The 18,973-nt window shown below is 45.1% G+C and overlaps 1 protein-coding gene across 3 annotated transcripts in view; it reads left to right on the top strand.

The window, feature by feature from the left end:
• peb (zinc finger protein pebbled) overlaps positions 1–18,973 on the top strand; it is a 674,329-nt gene that overhangs the window by 568,524 nt on the left and 86,832 nt on the right. For all 3 annotated transcript variants that reach the window (XM_071665418.1, XM_071665403.1, XM_071665410.1), the window contains exon 3: positions 9,506–9,650. In XM_071665418.1, the coding sequence (XP_071521519.1) occupies positions 9,524–9,650 (127 nt within the window). In that variant the 5' untranslated portion in view covers positions 9,506–9,523. The remainder of the gene's footprint in view (positions 1–9,505; positions 9,651–18,973) is intronic.

The raw sequence follows: 18,973 nt of genomic DNA, 5'->3' as shown, positions 1-18,973 counted from the left end.
TAACGTTATCGGCAACAAAATTGACATCAAAGTCGAAGACATATCGTCAACAATGAACGGAATGCGAGCCAGTAAAACAGCAAGCCGAGGTATGTCTTGTACGAGGACAGTAACTGAAATACTAAATGATATAGTTAGCCCTTTGACTGCTCCTTCCTGTAAGTCAGTAGCTACGAGAAATGTTCCAGAGGAATGTAGTAACTTTGCCACTTCAGGAGAAGGTAAAGAGTTACTTCCCGGAATCCATCATTGGAGACAGAGTTCTAAACCATTTAAAGGACGACCACTTGATATACGATTCTCAGTATGGTTTTCGATGCTGCTGCTAAATGTCTGAGAATTCTGCTTGATTTCTGTTATGAAATAATGAAAATATATGTTGAAAGTGATACAACCGATTTCGTCTGTCTCGATTTTTCAAACAGTTTTCGAAAATGTTCCGCATCAAAGTTTACATCAAAAGTATTTACTTATTTGTAATTACCTCTTCTGTTGTACGGGCAGGGAGTTTTGCACTCATGGGGCCCCATCTCTTGAAACCTGTATTCTCATACAACTTCTTAAATTCATGTATGGTGTCCGCATTAACCATGTCCTCAGTTATTCTATTTCATTCATCTGCCACTCTTATATATTATAAAAGTTCTTCTTTGCATTTTTTGAAAAAGATTCGTGTTGTGTCCTCTGGTTGTCTTATCCTTACATCATTTGAAGAACTTTTCGCCTCTACATCACCATTCTGGAAAAAAAAAGAAAAAATTGTGATCAGGTCACTCTTCACTCTTCTCTCTTCCAAGGTGAGCAACTCCAATCTCCTTGCCTTTCCCAGTAACTCAGCTGTCTTAATTCTAATACCATCATGGTTGCCTCCCTCTGTACCTTCTCTGTTAACTCTTTGTGCTTCTTCAGGTGCAGCGACCAAACTTGAGAACCGTATCCCAATTCTAGTCCGATTCAGGATATAAGAAACAGCTTGCTAGATATTCACTGATCCATATACTTGATAGTTATTCAAACATACGCCAGGAGGCATTTGGCCTGCTTCAGTGTTCCTCTAATGAGAGACTCTAGTGACAGGTTAGGAATGGAGTCGTTCTTCTCACACACTGGATCCAGAAGTTTATATCCTGCTCTGTGATAATCATATTGAGGCCTCCTTTCACATTGTCTCATCCACATTACTAAATATGTGCTCGAGATGAATTTCGATAACCATGTATCAAGCTGACTTTGGAATTTGTTAAGGTCCCCTTGCAAGATGATGCAGTCTCCCACACTTTTCATTTTCCTCACGACCTTTTGCATCACCTGCAAACAGGAAGGTCATTTGCATAGATCAGGAAGACTCTTGGTCCCGGAACAGAACCCTGTGGCACTCCGCTACCGACCTCGATCCATTTTGAGAAGGCTCCTCCACCATGCGTCCTTTGTTCCCTCTCACTGAGATAATCTTCCGTCCATCGCAGGAGTTTTTTCACTCATTGCTGCCTGGTGATCTAGTTTCTTAATCAGCCTCCTGTGCGGTGCAGATCTGTCAAAGCCTTGTGGAAGTCCAGGTACAAACAATCCACCCAGCCTTCCCTTTTGTCGAAGATAGAGCTCACTCTCTCGCAGAACTTTTAAAGAGGTTTGTTACGCATGACTTCCTTTCTCTAGAAGCATTATGTCTCTCACTTAAGTAATCTCTTCTCCGTAGAAAGTTATCCATATGCTTGTCTAATTTTCTCCTCCCAGTACCGTACAATATCACACTCGTGGGTAAGGCCGGTCTATTTATCGTTCGGTGTCTCTCTTGTCTCCCTGTCTTATAGTTCGCTGACCTGTTCGTTCTTTTCCATTCCCTTGACACTCTGCCTCTCTCCAGCGACATCTGGAGAAGTGTCTGTGTCAGTGTGTGTGTGCGTGTGTGTGTGTGTGTGTGTGTGTGTGTGTGTGTGTGTGTGTGTGTGTATGTGTGTGTGTCATCATTATATATAATATCTCCCGTGCATCACGTCACCACACCTGAGACCATTAAGCTATCTCGACCGAGACGACGCAATTTCACACGACACGGCGCGAGGCACCTGACCCTCGCTAGAAACCTGGCCGTGTTATCTACCAGCCCCCCCTCCCCCCCCCCCCCCCCTCCCCCCGCGTTATCTACTTGGAAAAGAAAAAAAAAAAGGAATAATAACGTCTGATAAACTGCACACCTGATACCTTGATTCTGATCCGTTGGATCAACTCGACCTTCGGGCTGAGGTCAGGGCGATGAGGGAGGCTATCCAGGTCCGCTCTTACGAGCCGGGCTGGTATCATTACTACCACGTCCTGCTGGTCTGGTGTTAACATGTCTTCCTGGGCTGGTATTACCATGTCTTTTCTGGGCTTGTGTTACTACTGTGTCTCGCTAGGTCTCATATCATTATGTCTCTCTGGGTTAGCATTACTGCCTTCCCTCGAACTCTGACGCGCGACAGGACACGAGTCTTCAATTGCCTTTTTTTTTTTTGTCTTAACTCATTTGGATTTCGTAGTCTGAGGCAGAGCCAGCGACGCCTCAGCTGACGTGAGGAATACCTTGGTCCAGACACCCGCCTGCAAGTGGGATCTCGGGTGGAGAAGCTGGAACTGTACAGAGGGAGGGAGACCCCTCGAACTATTGGGTCCTGTGAGGGATATCACCTGCAGGAGCAAGTGAGGCTCTGTGTTCAACGTCAGTTCGCTAAAGACGTCTTACTACCTGGAAATGAGGGTCATAACATCTTAAATGAGTGTGTATGTTTAGTCTTGTGTGTATCTCACCGTAAACTACTTTAATCCAGTATTCCTTGAGGCTAAATTGTAATGGTATCGGTGTGTAAAACCTTTTTCCTCAGGGCTAAATCCCATGGTTCCTGATTACATGATCCCTCTGTACTGTGATGAGATCATCAATATCAAAGTTTTATGTAAAAAAAAGAAAAAAAATCTTCTATACGGGAAGCCGGGCGTTCGCTAGCTCGGGTGTGAAGAATACTTAGAAGTCCTTTCATCTTTCCTCATGTGGATCCTATGAGTCTGGTGATACACAGTCTTCCTAGCGAGTCTTAGAGGGTCGGATCCTCTGTCCAGGAACTTCTGGCACTGATTGCCGCGTTGTGTTTATTGCGAGGTGGTAAATATTTTTTCGTGTTTACTGGCTCGCACATCGGCTCTGATAATGTCTCAAGGTCATTTTTCTCTCCCACCTCTGAAAACACTTCCCAAACATCCAATATCCGTTTCTGTTTTCATGTTCCACCACTCCCGCCACTAGACCAGTGCATTAGTTGAAGTTCATTGGCCTTTTGCTGTCGAGGTTGTGTCTGGGTCACTTGTTATAATCCTTCTCGAATGTCATCCCACTCTCTCTCTCTCTCTCTCTCTCTCTCTCTCTCTCTCTCTCTCTCTCTCTCTCTCTCTCTCTCTCTCTCTCTCTCTCTCTCTCTCTGGATTGTCTTCATGTTTACAGACCTCGGAATTAAGACGTAATACTAACTTATCTATTTACGTTATAGAGAAACCAGATACTGAGCCTTCTGGTACAACACTACTTACACTTACTAATTTGTGTGGGAGGTGAGTTTGAATGGAGAAAAACTGGAGGAAGTAAAGTGTTTTAGATATCTGGGAGTGGATCTGGCAGCGGATGGAACCATGGAAGCGGAAGTGGATCATAGGGTGGGGGAGGGGGCGAAAATTCTGGGAGCCTTGAAGAATGTGTGGAAGTCGAGAACATTATCTCGGAAAGCAAAAATGGGTATATTTGAAGGAATAGTGGTTCCAACAATGTTGTATGGTTGCGAGGCGTGGGCTATGGATAGAGTGGTGCGCAGGAGGATGGATGTGCTGGAAATGAGATGTTTGAGGACAATGTGTGGTGAGAGGTGGTTTGATCGAGTAAGTAACGTAAGGGTAAGAGAGATGTGTGGAAATAAAAAGAGCGTGGTTGAGAGAGCAGAAGAGGGTGTTTTGAAATGGTTTGGGCACATGGAGAGAATGAGTGAGGAAAGGTTGACCAAGAGGATATATGTGTCGGAGGTGGAGGGAACGAGGAGAAGAGGGAGACCAAATTGGAGGTGGAAAGATGGAGTGAAAAAGATTTTGTGCGATCGGGGCCTGAACATGCAGGAGGGTGAAAGGAGGGCAAGGAATAGAGTGAATTGGAGCGATGTGGTATACCGGGGTTGACGTGCTGTCAGTGGATTGAATCAGGGCATGTGAAGCGTCTGGGGTAAACCATGGAAAGCTGTGTAGGTATGTATATTTGCGTGTGTGGACGTATGTATATACATGTGTATGGGGGTGGGTTGGGCCATTTCTTTCGTCTGTTTCCTTGCGCTACCTCGCAAACGCGGGAGACAGCGACAAAGTATAATAAATAAATAATAAATATATATATATATATATATATATATATATATATATATATATATATATATATATATATATATATATCATAACTGACCATTGACCGCCTTTTCCTGCATTAGCGAGGTAGCGCCTGGAATAAACGTAAAGGCCGCATCCAATCACATCCACTCTTTAGCTGTCATGTGTAATGTACCCAAACTACAGCTCCCTTTCCACTACCATACCCTACAGACCTTTCCGCGGTTTACTCCGGACGTTTCACATTCCCTAGTTCAGTCCAGTGACGGCACGTCGACCCCAGTATACCACATTGTTCCAACTTACTCTTTTCACTTGCACGCCTCTCACCCTCCTGTATGTGCAGACCCCGATCCCTCAAAATCTTTTTCAACCCATCCCTCCACTTCAAAGTCTGTCTCTCCGTTCTCCTTGTTCCGTCCACCTCTAACATATATCCTTTGTCAGTCTTTCCTTACTCGTTCTCTCAATATGTCCAAAACCATTTTTGTACACCCTCTTCACCTCTTTCAACCACACTCTTTATTACCACACATCTCACTTACCCTTTAAATACTTACGCGATAGAACCACCTCACACCACATATTGTCCTCAAACATCTAATTTGAAACACATCCACCCTCCCCCGCACAGCTTTATTTACAGCCCATGCCTCGTGCCCATATAACCTTGATGGGACTCCTATACCTTCAGACATACCCATTCGTGCCCTTCCAGGTCTCAGCGCTTCCAGGACATTCTTCCCCTCCCCACCCTGTGACTCACTTCCACTTCCATGGTTCCATTCGCTGCTAAGTCCACTCCCAGATACCTTAAACACTTCTCTTCCTCCAGTTTTTCTTCCTTCAAACTTACACCCCAGCTGACTTGTCCGTCAACCCTGCTGAACTTAATCACCTTGCTTTTATTTACATTTGCTCACGACTTCTTTCACACACTCTTCCAAACTCATTCACCAACTTCTGCTTTTTCTCACTCGAATCAGCCACCAGTGCTGTATCATCAGCAAACATCTGACTCACTTCCCACGCCCCCTCATCCACCACAGAGTGCACACTCCCCCCCCCCCCCCTCTCTCTCTCTCTCTCCTAAGACCCGAGAAAAAAAATGAACGACCATGGTGGCATCACACACCCCTGCCGCAGAGCAACCTTCACTTGGAACCATTCACTCTCCTCTATTCCCACTCTTACACTTGCCTAGCACCCTTGGTAAAAACTTCTCACTGCTTCTAATAGCTTTCCTCCCACACCGTAAACTCTTAAGACCTTCCACAAAGCATCTCTATCAACCTTACCATATGCTTTCTATAAATCCATAAATGCCACATACCAATCTCTCCGTTTCTCTTAGAATCTCACACATTTTTTTAAAGCAAACACCTAAACCTGACATCCTCTACCGCTTCTGAAACCACACTGCTCCTTCCTAGTCTGATGCTCTCAGTCTCTGTTCTCCCATACAACTTATCAGGTACACTCAACAAACATATACCTCTCTAGTTTGACCATTCTCCTTTATTCCTCTTACCTTGATACAGTGGCACTACACATGCATTCTCCCACTCCTGAAGTACCTCACCATAACCCATACATATATTTTGAAAATCTGTGATAAACAATCAACGACGCATTCATCCGCTTTCATAAATTCAACCGCCATATCATCCACTTCAGCCGCCCAGTCACATTTCATCTTACGTAAGGCCTTCGTCACCACAAGGCTTTCATTACCTCGTCTCTCTTCACTAACCCACTCTTCATGACTCTCTCACTCCGCATGCCACACCGACCTAGACACCCTGCATCTGCCACTCTATCATCTAACACATTCAACGATCCTTCAGAATACTCACTCCATCTCCTCCTCACTTCATCACTATCTGTTATCATTTCCCCCCTTGCCCAATTCACCGATGTTCCTATTTGCTCTCTTGATTTTTGCACATTATTAACCTCCTTCCAAAACCTCTTATTTTGCCTAACGTAACTGATACTCGCTAACCCCAGCTCTCATTTTTTTCAACCCCAGCACCTTCCTCTTGACCTCCTGCCGCTTTCTCTTAAACATCCCCAATCATTTGCACGCCTTCCCTTCAAATACCGGCCAAACGCCTCACTTTTCTTTTTCACTGGCAGCTTTATTTCTTCTTCCCAGTACCCTGTGTGGTCTGTCCACCTTCCACTTTTTGCATGCCTCATACATCTCTCGCACATGCCATCACTGCTTCCCTATACACTTCCCATTCCTCACCCACTTCCCTAGCTTCAATGACTCGCACCTCTTGTCATTCTGCATTCAGTCTCTTCTGGTAATTCTTCACACGAGTCTCTTTTCCAAGCTCACTCACTCTCACCACTCTCTTCTCTCCAGCATTATTTTCCTCTTTTCCGAAAATCTCCACAAATCTTTTCCCTCGATCCACAAGATAGTGATCAGACATCCCACCAGCTGCACCTCTCAGCACATATACATCCAAAAGTCTCTCTTTTACACGCCTATCAATTGATATGTAATCCAAAAATGTCCGCCAACCATCTCTCCTGCTCACATACGTATACATGTGTATGTCTCTCTTTTTCATCCAGATATTCCCAATCACCAGTTCTTTTTCAGCACACAACTACACAAGGTGTTCACCATTTCTTTTCATAATACTGAATACCCTATGTACACCCAGTTATAGCCTTAATTGACAACTTACTTACCTTCGCATTCAAATCACCCATCACTAATACCTTGCGTCTTACATCAAAGCTACTGACACACTCACTCAGCTGTTCTCAAAACACTTGCCTCTCATGATGTTTCTTCTCATCACCAAGGTGCATAGGCACCATCACCTATCCTCTCCCATCCAATTTCAGTTTTACCCACAACAATGATATAGAATTTACTTTCATACACTCTATCACACACTCCCACAACTCCTGCTTCAAACCTTGGAATTAAAGCGTAATTCTAACTCAGGCAAATTACTGAACCTTGTGGTACACCACTTGTTACACTTACAAATTTGTACACTTATATATATATATATATATATATATATATATATATATATATATATATATATATATATATATATATATATATATATATATATATATTGACATTTTGGTGTCACTCGTTGTTTAGTGTCAGTAATATCTAAGTTTTTTCCCCTTCAGCTGCACATATAGCCAGCATCACCATGAGTGAACCATGTGTGGCTCATGGGTCTTGTGGACCTACATGAGAAACCTCCAAGTAGTCCAGATACATGACATCTGATGCCATGTTCATGCCACAGTTGTTGTGTAGTCTCAGTACGAAAAATTCCTGTAAATGCCTAAGAAAGTATCTGTCGCAGTGGGAGCCCTAATGACGATATGTTATCAATGTCCTTATTTATTGATTCATTCTTCCGGCAAGTTTCCCCTCCACCCACCCCAGAGAATCTCTGTTGATGAAGAGGATTTGTTAAGCGTTTGGGGGGGAATTTCCTCAGGGGAGTCGCTGGAGCGGTAGGGAATAGCCTCGATCTCTGGGGTGGTCAGTATCGTACTCGTGGTTTGGTTAGCATAACCAGACTGGTCCACACTGGCACCAGAGCCTCACCAGGTCAACTCAGACCCGCCACACACTGGCGTCAGAGCTTCATCAGGTCAACTCAGACTCGCCCCACACTGACACCAGCCTCACCAGGTCATCTCAGACTCGCCCCACACTGACACCAGCCTCACCAGGTCAACTCAGACTCGCCCCTCACTGACACCAGCCTCACCAGGTCATCTCAGACTCGCCCCACACTTGCGTCAGAGCTTCATCAGGTCAACTCAGACTCGCCCCACACTGACACCAGCCTCACCAGGTCATCTGAGACTCGTCCACACTGGCAGCAGAGCCTCACCAGGTCACCTCAGACTCGCCCCACACTTACTCCAGCCTCACCAGGTCAACTCAGACTCTCTCCACATTGACAACAGCCTCACCAGGTCACCTCATACTCGTCCACACTGGCATCAACCTCACCAGGTCACTTCAGACTGGTCTATACTGACGCCAGAGCCTCACCAGGTCACCTGAGAATGGTTCACACTGGCACGTATAACACCTGCTCGCTGTCCTTCAAGTCTTATTATGTTTTTTTCGCCCTCGCTACCCGCTCTGCTGTGGTAATACACCCTCGCCGTATGGGAGGATTTCCTCCTGACATATTTCCCTTCTCCTTTTGTCCTTCAGCCGAGTGTCATGTACTACAGAGGGCGGATGACGGGAGCAGAGGTCAAATCATCAATCTCCACCCCTACACTCTCTCTCTCTCTCTCTCTCTCTCTCTCTCTCTCTCTCTCTCTCTCTCTCTCTCTCTCTCTCTCTCTCTCTCTCTCTCTCTCTCTCTCTCTCTCTCTATCTATCTATCTATCTATCTATCTATTTATCGATCTATCTTTCTATCTCTGTCTATTTATCTATCTATCTATCTAACTATATGTCTGTCTATCTGCCTCTGTTGGTATGTGGTGTACAAAAACACCAGGAAATTACGGCTGGTATGTGTGTGTGTGTGTGTGTGTGTGTGTGTGTGTGTGTGTGTGTGTGTGTGTGTGTGGAGAGAGAGGGGGGATGGGTAGAACCAAGATCCAGTGCCCTCCAGTGATTGATGGGTTCATATTTACATTTCCCCCTTATCTATTTACACTTCAGATTATGGAATAATATCACGTTCATTTTGTATTTATCTCTGTTTTGATGGCAGGTAAAATGTTGACTGGTGATTTAGGCTCTGATACCAGCTATCTGGAAGGAGGAGATAAGAGACTTTCTGCTGGTAGGTTGGAGTCACCCATGTGGTGGCCTGTTATCATGACCCGATGGTCCTCATGACTCTGGCTGGGCGAAGAAGTCAGTCAAGTTTTGGTTAACGATCACCTCCATCTGTATATCTGGGGCGCCCCCCTTTGACCTCTGTGACCCGAATGACCCTTTCCTCCTGACATACCTCAACCACGTATTATGACATGACCCAAACCACGTATTATGACATGACCCAAGATGACACCCTCCGACGCCCTCCTCAGGTGAGAGAGTAATTAAAATTTTTTCTTTCTTTCTTTCTCTGTCCCACAGCGCGGGGGTAGAGGCGCCATGCAGCTGAGCCGGAGGAACGCAGCCAGCAACAAGAACAGCAGCACCACCACCACCAGCACTACCACCACAGCTGCTGCTGCTGTTGCTCCGACGCGGGACCCTCGAGAAGACGACAGCACGAAGGGTGAGTGTTCCTTAGTCCACACACACACACACACACACACACACACACACACACACACACACACACACACACACACACACACATTCACACACACACACACACACACACACAGACGCGCGCGAATAAAGAGAGAGAGAGAGAGAGAGAGAGAGAGAGAGAGAGAGAGAGAGAGAGAGAGAGAGAGAGAGAGAGAGAGAGAGCAGACAAATGGACGGTGTGCCAAAAGCAGCACAAGGTTGGTGGAGCAAGGGGGTTGATAGACGTGCATCAGCGATTGGTATTTGGGCTGGAAGCAGGTCATATTCCACATTAAGAGGACTGGGTGGAGGAGGGTGAGGCGCTGTTAGAAAAGATCACCAGAGGAAGAGTGGTGGATGTCGTGGTGACGTCAGGGGACGATCAGTAATGGTTAGGCTCGATCAGGAGTCATTTAGTCAGGAGGTACTCATGCAGGCTAGGATATTAGGGGTGAGGGAGGTAGAGAACGAGGGAGGGAGGGAGGGAGGTAGAGAACGAAGGAGGGAGGGAGGTAGAGAACGAAGGAGGGAGGGAGGAAGGGAGGTAGAGAACGAGGGAGGGAGGGAGGGAGGTAGAGAACGAGGGAGGGAGGGAGAGAGGTAGAGAACGAGGGAGGGAGGGAGGTAGAGAACGAGGGAGGGAGGTAGAGAACGAGGGAGAGAGGAAGGGAGGTAGAGAACGAGGGAGGGAGGGAGGGAGGAGCAAATCCAGAGAGGTCAGGAATGGTAGGTGATGGAAATGTGAGATGGAAAGTAATGTATACACACACACACGTGGACCAGGCAGTGGACAGTATAGAGCTGGAATTCAGAAATCGAGTTAAGAGGAGCCTGAGAGTGAGGAGGGAAAGAGAAGACAAAGGAAGTGGGAGAATTGGCTCCCTTGCTTAGCGACAGCCATTTAGTTTCAGGAAATACAGGAAGACGGTCCCTTCAGACGGTATATAATGGAAAGAGTGAGTGTAGGTAAGGAAAGCCATAGTGATATTGATGATCTATAATCCCTCACAGAATATCAATGATCCAGAACAAATATACGATGATAGTAAAGAAGCAACAGTCTACATATATGGACATCAGGCAGTTAAAATGGCCACTTCTCAGAGGAGGTAAAGTACGGAAAATGGGAAATTTCACGTATGAGGAGACAGACTGTGGGGTTGGGAGGGAGGGGGACTGGATTCGCATGGTGACCGAGAGTCATAGAGACACAAATAAGTTCCCATATCATATACAGGAAATACCTCTTGTACCATCTCAGTGAACACACCAGGACGAGAGGGACTGAGTCATCTTATCGTCACATATATACCAGCTTGGGTTCTGAGTACGTCATATTTGATACACCACTTGGAGAAAAGAATTTATCAGGCAGTGCTTCATGTTGATTAAGTTGTAAATAGAGATGAAAATACAGCAGAGACGGTACCAGACTCTGAGTACATATGATCGTGGATATGACACAAGACGTATGTCGGCGGAGCGTTCTTGAAATGGGTAGAAATAGAACCGTTGTTCTTCTTGATACACACGAATAGCTTGCCAGAAGGTGGAACTCCTACCAGGATGTGTTTGCAGATGATGCAAAGCTAATGACGTTAAGTGAAAAGAGAGAGAGGGAGCCGGGGGGAGGGAGGGATATTTGCATCACTTTCCAAGGGGACCCAGACAAAGTCCAAAATTGTGTCTGATACGTTGGTGATGCAGGTCAACCCGAGTAAATGTAATGAAGATGAACCTATACGAAGGTCATGGTATGAATATCATGTCGTAAGAAATACATTGCAGGAATCTTCGTGTAAGAAAGTCCGAAGACGTGACATCGTCCCTAAACCTCTCGCCGGAATCTTATCTCAGGAGAGGAGTCAAGGATTCTTTGTGTTAGTAAATGGTAGGATTGCTGTCTGGTACATAGATGATGAAATACTGGGCAAACTGGTCGTATCCTATGTTAGCTAGGTAAAACTAGAATGTCCTCGAGTTGAGTCCCCGTTCCTAAATGAAGCACAAAGAACGAATAGAGAAGGTCCAGAGGAGGACAGCTAAGGTGGTGCTGGAATTAAGAGAGCTGAGGTACAGGGAAAAGCCAGAGGCTTTAAGATTTGTCCACTATGGAAGAGAGAAGAGTAAAGGATGACTTGATCACAACCTTTTAAGTATTTAAACTAGTTTTATGACGTGGACAGTTAATAGTTCTTTGAAGCATGCAAGGATAGAACCACCAGAGGACATCACATGAAAGCAAGCAAGAAACTTGCTAAAAAAGACGTAATGAAGTGGTGTTCCCTGCTAAGGGTGGTGCAGGAATAGAATAAACTGTGATGACGATATTGTGAAAATGGACACAATGTAGAGTTTGAAAAATTGTATGATAGTAGAGAATGGTTGAAAGACGAGGCCTCACGAATATAGAACTCCCTCCCCGTACAGTGCAAATAGGTAATGACACACTGACACACACACACACACACACACACACACACACACACACACACACACACACACACACACACACACACCAGCAGTTTATATACACTCCTGAGACAATGTACATACATTAATGTAAATTGTCCATACAAGAACATTGTCACTGATATGAGAATCCGTAACAAACCTTGTGACGGCGTTAGCTGCGTGCAGTATAGACTTCACGTGTTGTGAGCTGAGAGCACCACAGACTTCAGGTGTTGTGAGCTGAGAGCACCACAGACTTCAGGTGTTGTGAGCTCAGAACACCACAGACTTCAGGTGTTGTGAACTCAGAACACCACAGACTTCACGTGTTGTGAGCTGAGAGCACCACAGACTTCAGGTGTTGTGAACTCAGAACACCACAGACTTCACATGTTGTGAGCTCAGAGCACCACAGACTTCAGGTGTTGTGAACTCAGAACACCACAGGCTTCACGTGTTGTGAGCTGAGAGCACCACAGACTTCAGGTGTTGTGAGCTCAGAGCACCACAGACTTCAGGTGTTGTGAGCTCAGAGCACCACAGACTTCAGGTGTTGTGAACTCAGAACACCACAGACTTCACGTGTTGTGAGCTGAGAGCACCACAGACTTCAGGTGTTGTGAGCTGAGAGCACCACAGACTTCACGTGTTGTGAGCTGAGAGCACCACAGACTTCAGGTGTTGTGAGCTCAGAGCACCACAGACTTCAGGTGTTGTGAGCTCAGAGCACCACAGACTTCAGGTGTTGTGAGCTCAGAACACCACAGACTTCAGGTGTTGTGAGCTGAGAGCACTGCAGACTTCAAGTGTTGTGAGATAGACCTGAATTTTTTTTTTCTCAAAACAAGAGCAATGGAAATTCCTGTAAGAGAGATAAGGAGGAACATCTTCCGTGAAGTGATAAGACGGAGGAAGTGAACCGCAGTCTTTAGAGAGAGAGATAGAGAGAGAGAGTGCATGGAGGTGGTGTGTCCTGTAAACACATTCTCTCTCTCTCTCTCTCTCTCTCTCTCTCTCTCTCTCTCTCTCTCTCTCTCTCTCTCTCTCTCTCTCTCTGCTTACGAAAGCTCGCGGCTTCGAGTCTCCCATCGGACAGACGTAGCAGTCCACTCTCATCGTGTGTGGAGGGTTTGTAGGATATGATGAATGATGACCCCCCCAGCAACACCTCACACCCACCCCGCACCCGCCTTCCCTCACTCCTTACTCACCGTAGAAGATCCGTACTTGAGGTTACTGTATATATCCTGTAGACGTCATGTAGTTCGTGTGCAATGATCTGTGGCGAATACTTTTATTCATGTACGTGCTCTATGCAACTAAGATATTCTCATATATATGAATAAATATATATATATATATATATATATATATATATATATATATATATATATATATATATATATATATATATACATATATATATATATATATATATATATATATATATATATATATATATATATATATATATGCAAAAACTACACATGAACGAGACGCCCAGAATCAAGCGCATGGGTTCAATTCTTGGTTGTGGCAGTCAGTCCACAGTCAATCCACCCGTAGGGGTTGGTCGATAAGATGGGGTACATGGCTCAGGCAAGGGTATTCGTATATACTGTATGGAGTTAATGAGATGGTCTTATCTATAACCCATGCCTCGTATTATCTATAACTCGTAATCGTATAATGATGTTGTGATTGCTAAGCCCTCAAACATACCCATTTTTGCCTTCTAGAAAACAATCTCTCTTGCCACACTTTCTTTAGTGGTCCCAGAACCTTCGCCCCCTCACCACCCTATGACTCACATCCGTTTCCATGATTCCATTCGCTGCCATGCTCACTCCTAGTTATCTGAAATACTTCACCTCCCCCATTTTTTCGCTGTTCAAACTAACACCACAACCAGCATATACCTCCTCCCTGCTAGACCTAATAACCTTGATTTTAATCACATTGACTCTCCAGTTCCTCCTTTCACGCATCCCTCTACATTCAAGCGCACAATCTGCAATTTTACACCCGTATCTGCACCCAGTGCTGTATCATCAGCTAATAACAACTGACTCACTTGCCAGGCCTTCTCATCTCCTACAGACTGCATAGTTGCCCCTTTCTCTATGACACTTGCATTTACCTCCCTCACCGCACCATCCATGAACAAATTAAACAACCATGGTGACATCGTACACCCCCGTCGCAGACCAACCTTCACTTGGAACCATTTACTCTCCTCTCTTCATACTCTTATACATGCCTTACACCCTTACATTCTTCTCTCAACACTAAACCACTCACCATGACTCCCTCACTTCGCTTACCAACCCGACCCAAACACCCTAGATCTGCCATTCTATCATCTAACATTGAACAGTCCTTTAAAGTACTCACTCCATCTCCTCTTCACTTCATCGTTACCTGTCACCACTTTCCATTTTGCTCCCTTCAGTGATATTCCTATTTGTTCTGATGTTTTTCGCACAGTATCAACTTCCTTCCAGAACCTTTTCATTCTCCTTAAGTTTGCTGATAGTCGCACAACCCAGCTCTCATTTGCCATCTCTTTCAACCCCAGCACCTTCCTCTTGACCTCCTGCCGCTTTATCATATACATCTCCCAATCATTTGCATGCCTACCCTGTAAATCCCGCCCAAATGCCCCTCTCTTCGCTTTCACTAGTAACTTACTTCTTCATCCCACCACTCACTATCCTCTCTAATCTGCCCACCTCCCACCTTTTGCATAGCCACATGCATCTCTCGCACATGCCATCACTGCTTCCCCAAATAACTCCCATTCCTTTCCCAATGCCCCTGCTCCAATTGCTCTCACGTTTTGCCCCATTCTACACTCAATCTTTTCCTGGTATTTCTTCACTCAAGTCTCTTTTCCAAGCACACTTACTTTCACCATTCTCTTCTCACCAATATTGTTCCCTCTTTTCCTAAAACCTTTACAAATCTTCATCCAGTATATATATATATATATATATATATATATATATATATATATATATATATATATATATATATATATATATATATTGGGAAGGATCACAATTTTGCGCGTGATCAAGATATTCCTATGAGTCCACGGGGAAAATGAAACACGAAAAGTTCCCAAGTGCACTTTCGTGTAATAATAACATCATCAGGGGAGATACAAGAGAGAAATATAACAGTCAGTTGATATACATCGAGGAGACGAAGCTAGGACGCCATTTGGTAAACATGTGGTTTCGGTGCATTATTACATGACAGCTAGAGACTGAGTGTGAACGAATGTGGCCTTTGTTGTCTTTTCCTAGCGCTACCTCGCACACATGAGGGGGAGGGGGTTGTTATTCCATGTGTGGCGAGGTGGCGATGGGAATAAATAAAGGCAGACAGTATAAATTATGTACATGTGTATATATGTATATGTCTCTGTGTGTATATATATGTGTACATTGAAATGTATAGGCATGTATATTTGCGTGTGTGGACGTGTATGTATATACATGTGTATGTGGGTGGGTTGGGTCATTTCTTTCGTCTGTTTCCTTGCGCTACCTCGCAAACGCGGGAGACAGTGACAAAGCAAAATAAATAAAAAAAAAAAAAAAAATATATATATATATATATATATATATATATATATATATATATATATATATACATAATGTTGTCCCTAGGGATAGGGGATTAAGAATACTTCCCACGTATTCCCTGCGTGTCGTAGAAGGCGACTAAAAGGGGAGGGAGCGGGTGGCTGGAAATCCTCCCCTTTCTTGTTTTTTTTTAATTTTCCAAAAGAAGCAACAGAGAAGGGGGTCAGGTGAGGATATTCCCTCTAAGGCCCAGTTCTCTGTTCTTAACGCTACCTCGCTAACGCGGGAAATGGCAAATAGTATGAAAAAGAAAAAAAAAAAATATATATATATATATGTATAGATATATATATATATATATATATATATATATATATATATATATATATATATATATATATATATATATATATATATACATATATATATATATATATATATATATATATATATATATATATATATATATATATATATATATGTATGTGTGTGTGTGTGTGTGTGTGTGTGTGTGTGTGTGTGTGTGTGTGTGTTCACTTTTCTAGACACACTGTCCATGTCTTAGCGATTCTCTTATATGAGAAGGCTGAGCGAAGCCTTCTCCATGTAGCTCTCCACACTTTATCAAGCATAATGATACACTGTGTTTCACATAGCTGTGCGATAGGCATATTCAGGTGAACGTAAACACAGAGGCACGACTTGAGATACTCATTTTGCAGTCGTCATCAAGTGAGGTTCAGTCACACGTGGTGGCGCCAAAGGTAGGTTAGATGTGTGTGTGTGTGTGTGTGTGTGTGTGTGTGTGTGTGTGTGTGTGTATGTGTGTGTGTGTGTGTGTGTGTAGGGGGGGGAGAGAATTCGGACAGGGCATGACGGGAGATACGTGAGTGTGGGGGTGGGGGTGTCAGGTGATGTGACCTCATGCTTTATCCTGATTCTCACTGACCACCATGAGGGATCACACCCATGATCTACCCAGGGAGGGGGTCGATGCTGTACCTCGGCAACATTACACAGAGGGTTGGTACACGCGCCGTCACCGTCGCACTGGCTGACCGTCAAACAGGGGGACTGTGGCCACTGTGTTCCAGGAATTGAAAAGGCTGCTTTTTTCCCTGCTGCTCGTTCCTGCTGCTAGTCCTTGCTGCTCGTTCCTGCTACTTGTCCCTGCTGCTAGTTCCTGCTGCTAGTCCCTGCTGCTTGTCCCTGCTGCTTGTCCCTGCTGCTAGTCCCTGCTGCTTGTCCCTGCTGCTTGTCCCTGCTGCTTGTCCCTGCTGCTAGTCCCTGCTGCTTGTCCCTGCTGCTTGTCCCTGCTGCTAGTCCCTGCTGCTTGTCCCTGCTGCTTGTCCCTGCTGCTAGTCCCTGCTGCTTGTCCCTGCTGCTAGTCCCTGCTGCTTGTCCCTGCTGCTAGTCCCTGCTGCCTGTCCCTGCTGCCTGTCCCTGCTGCGCTAGTCCCTGCTACTTGTCCCTGCTGCTAGTTCCTGCTGCTCGTTCCTGCTGCTTGTCCCTGCTGCTTGTCCCTGCTGCTAGTCCTTGCTGCTAGTCCTTGCTACTAGTCCCTGCTGCTAGTCCCTGCTGCTTGTCCCTGCTGTTAGTCCCTGCTGCTCGTTCCTGCTGCTCGTTCCTGCTGCTCGTTCCTGCTGCTTGTTCCTACCTAATGCGTTGATAGAGATGGTTGTTCTCATATCGTCCCTGTGGAGGGTCATAACACTACTCCCTCTACTGGTATTGCTTACGTGTGTGCTTCCTCGCTCAGCTGGTGGTGGTGGTGGTGGTTGATGGTGATGATGATGACGCGTCGACCCAGGGTACATCGAGTCTCTCCATCGGTAGGAAACGTTTTGTGATGCGCAGTTCCCAAGTACACACACACACACACACACACACACACACACTGCGCTGATGATGAACTATATCAGTTTTCGCTAGAATATTTCAAGAGCCACGCATGATAAGGATGGTCGACTTCAGACGACTGTAATGAATGACGCCACCCATTTTTTAGATGGCTGGTTCGATCGTGTGGGGGTGGGTCAGGTTGTGTCCTTCCCCCTTGAGCGACGGACAAGCGATGGCATAACCTTGGTGGCTCAGCTCTTTGATTCGTCGACGGGGGACGAGTCTGTACTGGACTTGTCCAACCTCCCACCGTTGCGGCCTCTGTTGTTCAGTCTTACGTATCTCATCAGTTCATATCCCTGATGTACAGACGTTTTTCTTTTTTATCTTCGCTTACTTCATCTTGGCTGCGTTGGTTGGGGGGGATGATGGTACCACTTCAAGGTCATTGAGTGACCTCTGAACCTTACGTACTTTGTCTGTGGAATATTTCACGTATATATATAACTTTTTCGACAGAGGGAACACCTCTAGCAGGTGGGAGCAGGTAACCTGAAAGTTGTGAAATTAACGACCACTTTCTGTTACTGTAAAAAACCCAGGATTCCTTCTGCAGGAGTTCCTGCAGCTTCAAGGCTGCGCTACACTCAGTAGCAGGGTCTTCCCTCCGAAGCGAGAAGTTTCTTGATGAAATCCACTGTGAGTGTGTATGTGAACGCCGATACAAAACACTGAATTGGGCCAATAGATTGGATGCAGGTCAATATTAGACTAGCCTTCAAGTATGTGTCATCACCGCTCTGTTGAGGTTCTTGTGGCAATATATGGCACCATACATGATAAAGATAGTAACTGGGTTACCAAACCAAAGTATCCACACACACACACACACACACACACACACACACATGGTGTGGCCTGTAAATATTGACATCTCTTGTCAAAACCAAATGGTCGATGCGCCTCGTTGTGAAATGGCGTTTGCATTTCAAATTAAGAATTACTTTATGATGAGCTGAAATAATAACACATTTCTCTCTTAATGGAAGTTTCCAATTTGGCAATTTAGGAATCACGAGATAGATTTAGATTGTTCAAGGAGTGTTCAACGTACCTCAGCTACACACATGAAGAATTAGCAATACTGTTACGTTAGGTTATACAACAGTCACCCCGTCTGCGGTGTTAGCGTTAGACGTTGAGAGTTGTGATCTAACTAACTAACAGCTCCCACCACCGCCACCACCGCCCTCCTCCTGCCGTGTTAGATGTTAGCTCTATGCAAAAATTATGGCCCAGAACCACGATCGTCATAACGCTAGTGTGTGTGTGTGTACTAGTTTAGCATACATGACCACACCTGGCAACCCCTTAGTGTACTTAAGATCCCTTCAGTGTTCAGTACTTCAACTCGTTC

The sequence above is a fragment of the Panulirus ornatus genome, chromosome 1, assembly GCF_036320965.1.
Source record: "Panulirus ornatus isolate Po-2019 chromosome 1, ASM3632096v1, whole genome shotgun sequence".
Classification (NCBI taxonomy): Eukaryota; Metazoa; Arthropoda; class Malacostraca; order Decapoda; family Palinuridae; genus Panulirus; species Panulirus ornatus.
Note: the sequence above shows the minus strand (reverse complement) of the source record. Positions and strands in the feature narration are given on the sequence as shown.